The sequence below is a fragment of the Panthera onca genome, chromosome C1, assembly GCF_046562875.1.
Source record: "Panthera onca isolate mPanOnc1 chromosome C1, mPanOnc1 haplotype 2, whole genome shotgun sequence".
Classification (NCBI taxonomy): domain Eukaryota; kingdom Metazoa; phylum Chordata; class Mammalia; order Carnivora; family Felidae; genus Panthera; species Panthera onca.
This window is the reverse complement of record NC_138346.1, coordinates 26,708,838-26,721,526: the sequence shown is the minus strand read 5'-3', so window position 1 is coordinate 26,721,526 and position 12,689 is coordinate 26,708,838. Positions and strand designations below refer to the sequence as shown.

The 12,689-nt window shown below is 39.0% G+C and overlaps 1 protein-coding gene across 3 annotated transcripts in view; it reads right to left on the bottom strand.

Moving 5' to 3' along the window:
* The window catches only part of ACADL (acyl-CoA dehydrogenase long chain), a 57,610-nt gene that overhangs the window by 23,910 nt on the left and 21,011 nt on the right, over nucleotides 1-12,689 (bottom strand). For all 3 annotated transcript variants that reach the window (XM_078450906.2, XM_078450907.2, XM_078450905.2), the window contains one exon: nucleotides 4,639-4,705. In XM_078450906.2, the coding sequence (XP_078307032.1) occupies nucleotides 4,639-4,705 (67 nt within the window). The remainder of the gene's footprint in view (nucleotides 1-4,638; nucleotides 4,706-12,689) is intronic.

Here is a 12,689-nt window from a genome sequence, read left to right as displayed (position 1 = left end):
TATGATAAACTATATTTTAGAAAGAAACTGCAGATGAGAAAAAGGAATCTGTTCTAAATGGCAACATTAAAGTATTTGTACTCTCACAACAGTTTTTGCAAAGGCATGGATTTGATTTTGATGATGGATGGCCTACTTCTTTCCAAATGGCCTCAATAAGGAGATAATGATTAAAGAGGGATAAAATAACATACTAAATAAGAGATATTAGATTACCAGATGATATTTATTTATCAAACAAATATACCCAGCACAAATTATTAACTTATTCTGTGCCTTTCTTGGGTCACCTCAAGCACTTCCATGGCTTTAATTACCATCTATCTGCTAATGACTCCAAATCTTTAAGTGAAATTTCTTGCTAAGTTTCAGACCTGTCTACCTACCTGCCTCTGGAGAGTCCACCTGATGACTCATGGGTAGAACATATCTTTTCCTACCCTTAACTCTTAACTAATCTTGAATATAAATCTATTTTTCCTATCTCAGTGAATGGTGCCAAAAAAAAAAAAAATCATGTTATCATCTTGCTTCATATTCAATTTGACTTCTAATTCTCTCTAATCCATTTCAATACTTTATGAATCCACTCACTTCCTTTCTCTTCTATTGCCATTACCTTATTTCGGGGCCTCATCATTTCTTAAGTTCCTACAACTGATGTCCCTGCACCTCTATTATTCATCATGATCTCAGAGACCTTTTTTACAATGCAATCTAATCATATCATTTTCATATTTTGAAATTTCTGAATAGCTCATAATAGGCCTCAGGATAAACTGTAAACCTTTAGGAGGACATATAAAACTCATCAAGAACTGGCACTAGCTTATCAGTCCAACCTTATCTTTTATCTCATTTTTCTCATTCCCTGTCCTTAGGTCAACTCCACTGAACTATTTGCTATCCTTTCTATTCTAAGGTCTTCTTTACCTATGTGTCTTCAGAAATCTTGTTTCCTCCACTGGGTGGCTGTTTCCCAACGCTGCTAGGATAAATCCTACCATTCTGGACTAAAGTCTTCCCAAATTCTCCAGGCCAGATTAAGAGCTCCTGTAAGCACTCTGAATTCACCACCATCTTAGCATTTATCAAACTGTATTCAAATGATCTATTCTTGTCTCTATCCCTTTGAAATACTAGGAGTATAAAATGGCATCGGTTACTTCTATCACCTAACATCTATGCCCTTTATAAGATTTATCTTCTCAAATCCACAGTGCTGTACATAAAAATAATGGGAAATAAGCCAATGATGTTAGTGTTGTGTACATGATAGCAAGTGAAGGCCGTGGTGGTGGCCTGGTTATAAGTGACACAACAATCAGAGACCCTCAACATTTCTCTCTACAAGGAACTCCTCAAGGGCAGGGACTGTCATCAGTGCTTAGAGTAGTGTTTGGCATATAGAAGGCTTTCAAGGATGTTTGCTGAATAAATGAGAAAAATGTGTTCCTAGAAAAAAAAATTATACATCATGGCCAATGTATTTTTTTCTACAATATTGCTCCATTATACCACTTGCTCAAAAACCTTTCAAGTCTCCCAATTTCATATTTTTCTAAGAGAATAATGACCATCTGTGTAGGTGCACAGTTGAATTGCTGAAATAGCGCTTTTCTGTTCTGAATCACATGTCCAGGGATTAGTGTCTATAAGCTCTAAATCCACGGCCTCAGACATATATTAACAGAGGTTATTATAGATAAAAGACAAACAATGGAATGAAAGGAAGGGAGGAGCTGTTTATACGAAAAAAATCGTTCACTTTAACACCCTGACTTCAATTTGGAAAAAGTGAATAGAATTCTTCAACAGTTTTTCTTAGACACAATTATGGAAGAAGGTTAATCGATTCTGAACCATGTCTGCAAGAGTCCAACAGAAGGTGAGTATTTCCAGCATGACTGCTTTCCTTTTCTTATAAGAAAATTCTCTTTGTAAAAGGACTTTCTCAATTTCGTTCTTAATTATGACAGTCAAAACTCTTAATAGGGCTGGGATTATCCCTACTGAGGGCCATCATTTTTTTGGGTATTGAATGTTTATAAGTTCATTGTAGACGTTATATATAGTATATTGTTATAAAGAAAAAAGAAAAAAAATCCTCAAGTCCGTCATGTAGATATCATTATGAATTTCCTTTCTGTTTTTTTTTTCCTTTTAACATAGTTGAAATGTATGTGCATTTTGTTACTTAGCTGAAATCTAGGTGTATAAAAGTTAATATGATCTCTTCACTTAATTATTTTCCTAAGCCATTAAAAACTTTGTGTCGACACTTTGATGGGCACATCTTAGGGTCATTTTTTTAAAGTTTATTTATTTGTGGGTGGGGGGGGGGGCGGAGGGAAGGGCAGAGAGAGGGAAGAGAAAGAATCCCAAGACACAGGGATTGGTCTCTCGAACCGTGAGATCACGACCTGAGCCGAAATCAAGAGTTGATGCTTAACCTACTGAGCCACAAGGCACCCCTTAGGTCATCTTATTGAGGTACTATATTCACTTACGTATTCCTTTACTTTTGCTTCCTTTCAATTTTTTGTTATTTCTAATAGAGGTTTGGACATAGTCAGTGGAGTTTTCTTGGGTGGTTCCCACAGAAGAACTGCTAACAAAGCTGGAGTCATAAGAGAATGTGTTTCCCATTTGATCAAATATCTTAGTCTTCTGTGGCCCTCTGTGTGCAGAGTTAAGTGATTATTATACTGGAATCATCTTTATTATAATCTTTATTATACATCTTTACTATAATCCTTAAGACAAATAGTTTAGACTAAAATTTCTAACAGTTGGGGGGAATAAGCTTAGGAATTCCCTGAGGTTGCACCAATGGCTTAACAAGACATAAGGAATTAGAAACCCACAGAATGAACACACCCAAGTTTGGCTAAATAAGATTAGGTAAACAAAATTAGGTAAATAGGTTGCAAAGGCCCCAGTATAGGAGAAAGGTATAGGAATAGGAACCAGGATGTTTTCATCATCCAAAATGAGGTAAACAAGATTAGGCATTCAGGGTGAAAATGCCCCCCCCCCCCCCAAGTTAGTACAGTAACAGAAAGCTGCTTTCACAGGAAGGAAGGACAAAAACAGGAAAACAGGACTTTGGACCACAGGAGGATGAAGTTGCCCAGAGCTGGAGATAATTAGCAAAAGAAAGATGCCTTGTTGACTCTGAGGTAGCATGCTCTGCTGTTCTTGTCCCCTAGGCCAGTTTAGGTAAACAGAGGTGGCGCCTCATGTCTGCTGTAAACAACTTTCCACCCAGCTCCAGGTTTAGTGTTGACCCAAACCCCTAACACTGAATATCTTCAAAACCCCCTTTCCCTCATGCCCATGAGTTCATGTTCACGATTTCATTGTCTCTTTGTGTAAGTCCATCACGCTTGTAAGCCTTCTGGTCCTAATAAAAATGGAGCAAGGACCCTTATTCGGCACTCTCGTCTCCTCCCTGACATTAGCCTCTCTCACATTTCAATCCTGCATCTGCTCTCTTGCTGGACAAGAGAGAACGCCAGACCTAGAGTCTATGACAAAAAGTATGTTTGGGAAAATACTAGTGACTCAATCTATAAAGATAATTTCCTAGGGCATAAGACATACTATACCAAACTTTTAGAGGTTTATAATGCACATTAGCATGTCAAAGAGTGAGAAATTGCACACATTTTCTAAATTTATTTGACACCACAAATACTGGTTTTTTGTATAACAACTATGAAACTAGATTATGAAATGGTCTTTAGACCTGGGCTGCTCAAAATGTGTTCTTCAGACCCATTCCAGTCCACAAACTGCTATTAGTCCTTGACAACATAAGTACAGAAATCAAGGCTGTTTACAAAATTGAGAGCAATTTGACAGTAGCACAACATTCAAACTTGTGATTTTGTAAATGCAAAGGTATTAGTCTAAAACTAATTAGAAGTTTTAAAAAAATTCAAAGAAAACAAACATAAATTAGTTCTTCAACAGGCTTTGAAACAATTTTCAGAAAGACCTCCTTAGTTGCAGAAAATAAACATCTTTCCTTCACTTAACACTCAGTCAACAATAAATATTTACTGAGTGTATACCGGACACAGTTTTAGGTAAACAAAATCCTCTGTCATCAGTGATATTAGATTCTAAGGGATGTATTTACTCCTAAGCCCATCTGTAACCTTAACTGGAGGGGCTTTCCAATTCATCTAGGCTGATGTGACTCTCAGAAGGACTGAAGGGCTCTCAAATTCTATCAAAGCTATCCTTCTTTCCTAAGAACTTTTGAAAGTCTTCTTGATATTTATAAGAAAATCTTATCTCCAATTTTTCACAAACATCAAGTTTATTAATTATCATTTGTCTCATAATTGGACAATGTGAGCCTCTCCTTCCCCTTTTCTGGCTTGATAAGGGTCGTTTGGACAGTAAAACATTTGCCATAATAGTGAGGGGAGCATGTAAAATGGAACATACAAGAAGAACAGATCTCATGTAATATAAATGTTGCAAAGTTCACATTGTCCCCCAAACAAAACAAATACTTACATGAGTCCATAGAATGAGACAATCAATAATGAGCACTCTTTGAGACACTGTTACTTGTGGCATGGACTCTGGAGAGAAGGGCTATGGGAGCCCCTCTTTACATACCTTGCTTCCATTGAGAATCCAGTCACTCCCATCCCTTTTGGCATTTGTTCTTATTCCTTGCAAATCACTATAATTTTTTAAATAATGAAGGAAAATTCATTAGTTGGTGCAAACTAAGCTATTCAAGTATTGTTGTATAAGTATGCATATAATGTGCTAATTCAAACTGTTCATACTATGAAAAGAATTGACTTCTAACTAACATTAAGAATGTTCACACAAATGTACTGAAAAACCACATCTGATGTATTATATTCTAAACCACTTACACAAATGAATATATGATTAAGATTACATAAAGTAGCCAGATTTTATAAAGCATAAAAACTCCCAAGTAGATCCCCAAATTGGACTCAGATAGCATCTCAAAGCCCACTATATTTGAAATTATTTGCCACCATATATCTGCCTCCCTCTATTCACCTTGATTCCTTCCCTTATCTCTATTGATCAAAAGTTAGCTATTTAAAAGACTTATGTCTCAAATGCTTCCCTTAACAAGACTGCTCTAAAAGTAGAATAGATTATTTTTTCTAAGTATAAAATAAACAAATATCCATAGTTAAAATACAAAAGATAGACAATATTTCTGACAAAGAAAAAATACTGAAAAAAAAACTTACTTCCTGGAATAAACATTTCTAAAATACAACCTTCCAGAATTTTTCAGTGAAAATAGATACACACATATACATATTTTTATAAAACCAGAGCCATACATATGATTTTGACCTCTTAATAATATCTAATGTTTTTCTATACTTTCATTTCTATCAATGGCATAGAATTACATTGTATAGCTTTATCATTTTTTAAAAACAATCTATTATTGAATACTTAGTTTTCCATTTTCATAAATATCCTACAATGAATACCATCATGTATAAATAGTCTACATCACTTTTTCTGATTCTTCTTTTTTTTTTTTTTTTTTTTTTTATTTTTTAATATATGAAATTTACTGTCAAATTGGTTTCCATACAACACCCAGTGCTCATCCCAAAAGGTGCCCTCCTCAATACCCATCACCCACCCTGCCCTCCCTCCCACCCCCCATCAACCCTCAGTTTGTTCTCAGTTTTTAACAGTCTCTTATGCTTTGGCTCTCTCCCACTCTAACCTCTTTTTTTTTTTCCTTCCCCTCCCCCATGGGTTTCTGTTATGTTTCTCAGGATCCACATAAGAGTGAAACCATATGGTATCTGTCTTTCTCTGTATGGCTTATTTCACTTAGCATCACACTCTCCAGTTCCATCCATGTTGCTACAAAAGGCCATATTTCATTTTTTCTCATTGCCACGTAGTATTCCATTGTGTATATAAACCACAATTTCTTTATCCATTCATCAGTTGATGGACATTTAGGCTCTTTCCATAATTTGGCTATTGTTGAGAGTGCCGCTATAAACATTGGGGTACAGGTGCCCCTATGCATCAGTACTCCTGTATCCCTTGGATAAATTCCTAGCAGTGCTATTGCTGGGTCATAGGGTAGGTCTATTTTTAATTTTCTGAGGAACCTCCACACTGCTTTCCAGAGCGGCTGCACCAATTTGCATTCCCACCAACAGTGCAAGAGGGTTCCTGTTTCTCCACATCCTCTCCAGCATCTATAGTCTCCTGATTTCTTCATTTTGGCCACTCTGACTGGCGTGAGGTGATATCTGAGTGTGGTTTTGATTTGTATTTCCCTGATAAGGAGCGACGTTGAACATCTTTTCATGTGCCTGTTGGCCATCCGGATGTCTTCTTTAGAGAAGTGTCTATTCATGTTTTCTGCCCATTTCTTCACTGGGTTATTTGTTTTTCGGGTGTGGAGTTTGATGAGCTCTTTATAGATTTTGGATACTAGCCCTTTGTCCGATGTGTCATTTGCAAATATCTTTTCCCATTCCGTTGGTTGCCTTTTAGTTTTGTTGGTTGTTTCCTTTGCTGTGCAGAAGCTTTTTATCTTCATAAGGTCCCAGTAATTCACTTTTGCTTTTAATTCCCTTGCCTTTGGGGATGTGCCGAGTAAGAGATTGCTACGGCTGAGGTCAGAGAGGTCTTTTCCTGCTTTCTCCTCTAAGGTTTTGATGGTTTCCTGTCTCACATTCAGGTCCTTTATCCATTTTGAGTTTATTTTTGTGAATGGTGTGAGAAAGTGGTCTAGTTTCAACCTTCTGCATGTTGCTGTCCAGTTCTCCCAGCACCATTTGTTAAAGAGACTGTCTTTTTTCCATTGGATGTTCTTTCCTGCTTTGTCAAAGATGAGTTGGCCATACGTTTGTGGGTCTAGTTCTGGGGTTTCTATTCTATTCCATTGGTCTATGTGTCTGTTTTTATGCCAATACCATGCTGACTTGATGATGACAGCTTTGTAGTAGAGGCTAAAGTCTGGGATTGTGATGCCTCCTGCTTTGGTCTTCTTCTTCAAAATTACTTTGGCTATTCGGGGCCTTTTGTGGTTCCATATGAATTTTAGGATTGCTTGTTCTAGTTTCGAGAAGAATGCTGGTGCAATTTTGATTGGGATTGCATTGAATGTGTAGATAGCTTTGGGTAGTATTGACATTTTGACAATATTTATTCTTCCAATCCATGACCAGGGAATGTCTTTCCATTTCTTTATATCTTCTTCAATTACCTGCATAAGCTTTCTATAGTTTTCAGCATACAGATCTTTTACATCTTTGGTTAGATTTATTCCTAGGTATTTTATGCTTCTTGGTGCAATTGTGAATGGGATCAGTTTCTTCATTTGTCTTTCTGTTGCTTCATTGTTAGTGTATAAGAATGCAACTGATTTCTGCACATTGATTTTGTATCCTGCAACTTTGCTGAATTCATGTATCAGTTCTAGCAGACTTTTGGTGGAGTCTATCGGATTTTCCATGTATAATATCATGTCATCTGCAAAAAGCGAAAGCTTGACTTCATCTTTGCCAATTTGGATGCCTTTGATTTCCTTTTGTTGTCTGATTGCTGATGCTAGAACTTCCAGCACTATGTTAAACAACAGCGGTGAGAGTGGGCATCCCTGTCGTGTTCCTCATCTCAGGGAAAAAGCTCTCAGTTTTTCCCCGTTGAGGATGATGTTAGCTGTGGGCTTTTCATAAATGGCCTTTATGATCTTTAAGTATGTTCCTTCTATCCCGACTTTCTCAAGGGTTTTTATTAAGAAAGGGTGCTGGATTTTGTCAAAGGCCTTTTCTGCATCGATTGACAGGATCATATGGTTCTTCTCTTTTTTTTTGTTAATGTGATGTATCACGTTGATCGATTTGCGAATGTTGAACCAGCCCTGCATCCCAGGAATGAATCCCACTTGATCATGGTGAATAATTCTTTTTATATGCTGTTGAATTCGATTTGCTAGTATCTTATTAAGAATTTTTGCATCCATATTCATCAGGGATATTGGCCTGTAGTTCTCTTTTTTTACTGGGTCTCTGTCTGGTTGAGGAATCAAAGTAATACTGGCTTCATAGAATGAGTCTGGAAGTTTTCCTTCCCTTTCTATTTCTTGGAATAGCTTGAGAAGGATAGGTATTATCTCTGCTTTAAATGTCTGGTAGAACTCCCCTGGGAAGCCATCTGGTCCTGGACTCTTATTTGTTGGGAGATTTTTGATAACCGATTCAATTTCTTCGCTGGTTATGGGTCTGTTCAAGCTTTCTATTTCCTCCTGATTGAGTTTTGGAAGAGTGTGGGTGTTTAGAAATTTGTCCATTTCTTCCAGGTTGTCCAATTTGCTGGCATATAATTTTTCATAGTATTCCCTGATAATTGTTTGTATCTCTGAGGGATTGGTTGTAATCATTCCATTTTCATTCATGATTTTATCTATTTGGGTCATCTCCCTTTTCTTTTTGAGAAGCCTGGCTAGAGGTTTGTCAATTTTGTTTATTTTTTCAAAAAACCAACTCTTGGTTTCGTTGATCTGCTCTACAGTTTTTTTAGATTCTATATTGTTTATTTCTGCTCTGATCTTTATTATTTCTCTTCTTCTGCTGGGTTTAGGCTGCCTTTGCTGTTCTGCTTCTATTTCCTTTAGGTGTGCTGTTAGATTTTGTATTTGGGATTTTTCTTGTTTCTTGAGATAGGCCTGGATTGCAATGTATTTTCCTCTCACCAGTGCCTTCGCTGCGTCCCAAAGCGTTTGGATTGTTGTATTTTCATTTTCGCTTGTTTCCATGTATATTTTAATTTCTTCTCTAATTGCCTGGTTGACCCACTCATTCGTTAGTAGGGTGTTCTTTAACCTCCATGCTTTTGGAGGTTTTCCAGACTTTTTCCTGTGGTTGATTTCAAGCTTCATAGCATTGTGGTCTGAAAGTATGCATGGTATAATTTCAATTCTTGTAAACTTATGAAGGGCTGTTTTGTGACCCAGTATATGATCTATCTTGGAGAATGTTCCATGTGCACTCGAGAAGAAAGTATATTCTGTTGCTTTGGGATGCAGAGTTCTAAATATATCTGTCAAGTCCATCTGATCCAATGTATCATTCAGGGCCCTTGTTTCTTTATTGACCGTGTGTCTAGATGATCTATCCATTTCTGTAAGTGGGGTGTTAAAGTCCCCTGCAATGACCACATTCTTATCAATAAGGTTGCTTATGTTTATGAGTAATTGTTTTATATATCTGGGGGCTCCGGTATTTGGCGCATAGACATTTATAATAGTTAGCTCTTCCTGGTGGATAGACCCTGTGATTATTATATAATGCCCTTCTTCATCTCTTGTTACAGCCTTTAATTTAAAGTCTAGTTTGTCTGATATAAGTATGGCTACTCCAGCTTTCTTTTGGCTTCCAAGAGCATGATAAATAGTTCTCCATCCCCTCACTCTCAATCTAAAGGTGTCCTCAGATCTAAAATGAGTCTCTTGTAGACAGCAAATAGATGGGTCTTGTTTTTTTATCCATTCTGATACCCTATGTCTTTTAGTTGGCGCATTTAATCCATTTACATTCAGTGTTATTATAGAAAGATATGGGTTTAGAGTCATTGTGATGTCTGTATGTTTTATGCTTGTAGTGATGTCTCTGGTACTTTGTCTCACAGGATCCCCCTTAGGATCTCTTGTAGGGCTGGTTTCGTGGTGACAAATTCCTTCAGTTTTTGTTTGTTTGGGAAGACCTTTATCTCTCCTTCTATTCTAAATGACAGACTTGCTGGATAAAGGATTCTCGGCTGCATATTTTTTCTGTTTAGCCCACTGAAGATATCGTGCCAATCCTTTCTGGCCTGCCAAGTTTCAAAAGAGAGATCAGTCACGAGTCTTATAGGTCTCCCTTTATATGTGAGGGCACGTTTATCCCTTGCTGCTTTCAGAATTTTCTCTTTATCCTTGTATTTTGCCAGTTTGACTATGATATGTCGTGCAGAAGATCGATTCAAGTTACGTCTGAAGGGAGTTCTCTGTGCCTCTTGGATTTCAATGCCTTTTTCCTTCCCCAGTTCAGGGAAGTTCTCAGCTATAATTTGTTCAAGTACCCCTTCAGCACCTTTCCCTCTCTCTTCCTCCTCTGGGATACCAATTATGCGTATATTATTTCTTTTTAGTGTATCACTTAGTTCTCTAATTTTCCCCTCATACTCCTGGATTTTTTTATCTCTCTTTCTTTCAGCTTCCTCTTTCTCCATAACTTTATCTTCTAGTTCACCTATTCTCTCCTCTGCCTCTTCAAGCCGAGCCATCGTGGATTCCATTTTGTTTTGCATTTCGTTTAAAGCGTTTTTCAACTCCTCGTGACTGTTCCTTAGTCCCTCGATCTTTGTGGCAAGAGATTCTCTGCTGTCCTGTATACTGTTTTCAAGCCCAGCGATTAATTTTATGACTATTATTCTAAATTCACTTTCTGTTATATTATTTAAATCCTTTTTGATCAGTTCATTAGCTGTTGTTATTTCCTGGAGATTCTTCTGAGGGGAATTCTTCCGTTTGGTCATTTTGGAGAGTCCCTTGCGTGGTGAGGACCTGCAGTGCACTTCCCCTGTGCTGTGGTGTATAACTGGAGTTAGTGGGCGGGGCCGCAGTCCGACCCGATGTCTGCCCCCAGCCCACTGCTGGGGCCACAGTCAGACTGGTGTGTGCCTTCTCTTCCCCTCTCCTAGGGGCGAGATTCACCGTGGGGTGGCGTGTCCCGTCTGGGCTACTTGCACACTGCCAGGCTTGTGTTGCTGGGGATCTGGCGTATTAGCTGGGGTGGGTAGGCAAGGTGCACGGGGGGTGGAGGGGCAGGCTTAGCTCGCTTCTCCTTAGGTGATCCACTTCAGGAGGAGCCCTGTGGCAGCGGGAGGGAGTCGGATCTGCTGCCGGAGGTTTGGCTCCGCAGAAGCACAGAGTTGGGTGTTTGCGCGGAGCGAGCAAGTTCCCTGGCAGGAACTGGTTCCCTTTGGGATTTTGGCTGGGGGATGGGCGGGGGAGATGGCGCTGGCGCCTTTGTTCCCCGCCAAGCTGAGCTCTGCCGTCCGGGGGCTCAGCAGCTCTCCCTGCCTTTGTCCTCCAGCCTTCCCGCTTTCCGAGCAGAGCTGTTAACTTATGACCTCCCAGACGCTAAGTCGCGCTTGCTGTCGGAACACAGTCCGTCCGGCCCCTCCGCTTTTGCCAGCCAGACTCGGGGGCTCTGCTTGGCCGGCGAGCCGCCCCTCCGCCCCGGCTCCCTCCCGCCAGTCCGTGGAGCGCGCACCGCCTCGCCGCCCTTCCTACCCTCTTCCGTGGGCCTCTAGTCTGCGCTTGACTCCGGAGACTCCCTTCTGCTAATCCTCTGGCGGTTTTCTGGGTTCTTTAGGCAGGTGTAGGTGGAATCTAAGTGATCGGCAGGACGCGCTGTGAGCCCCACGTCCTCCTATCTGATTCTTCTTCTTGAATATGGTCTTTATATTGTAAGTCAGTATGAAATATTAGTTCTTAAAATCAATACATGGCTTATTAAAATACTTGTTCTATACAGGGCCATACCAAAAGTAACAAAGGTAATGACACAGCTCAGTTTGTGGATTAAAAAAAGCTCTTGAATGGTAAACATGAAATATTAAAAATATACTACTAAAATATATACTACTTAGTATTGCCAAGAATTCAGACCCTTACAATAATCGTATTAAGTAAGTATCACTGATACAGACATTGAGGTTCAGAGATTTCACCCACAATCACACAGCTGGTGTCAGAATACTCTGGATCCAATGTCATCATAGATTAGCTCTATGAGTTTGGTTAAAATACTTCATTTCTCATTTTCTGTTCTCCTTTACATAGGAATCACAGTATATCTTCATGTAGATTATTGTGATAGTCCAAACAGAAAATCAACATGAAAGATACAAAATGTTAAGGTATCCTACAAATACACATAATTACACATTAAGGAGTCTCCTATGTACGTGGAAAGGAAAAGAGGCAGGGATACTCTGAATCTTTTCTAGCAAACTCCACCTTTTTTGGTGAAGGCCAAATGAAAGCAAGACTGTAAGAGTGGCCAAGTTGTTCCTAAAATCCGGCACAACAAACCATCTCCCATCTTTATTCCTTCTCTCCCACATGCTTTTTCTTTCTTTCTTTTGGAAGTCCTGAACACTCAAACACTCTTCTGCATCTGCCGTCTTCCTTCACTCCTGCACTCACTCATATGGCCCCTTTGCTCGGCTCTAAATACCTGACCAATTTGCTACCCTTCCATCACTTATACCAGCCTTCCAAACCATCTGCCTCTTTTCTCCATTCTCCTTCTCAGTTTCCATCTTAAGCATATTCACCTAACCCCAGATGAGGACAGAGAATTTAAATAAGCACAAATCAAGCAGCCTTTGTTTGCTTGTGTAAGTTGGGGACAAGTTAGGATCTCTGATTTATATTGCCTCTAAGTGAGAACTAGCGTTCAGTGGGTTGGAACAGGAACATACTGTTCCAGAGCTAGCATGATGTAATCCAAATTTTGGTCAGTCAGTCAGTCACTTATCTTAGAAAAATTATCTAACTTAAAAGCAAAGGAAGATTAAATTTTTATTTCTTTTAGATCACATTTTTAGGCAAAAGAAGCAAACAAAAACCTTTTACCTTT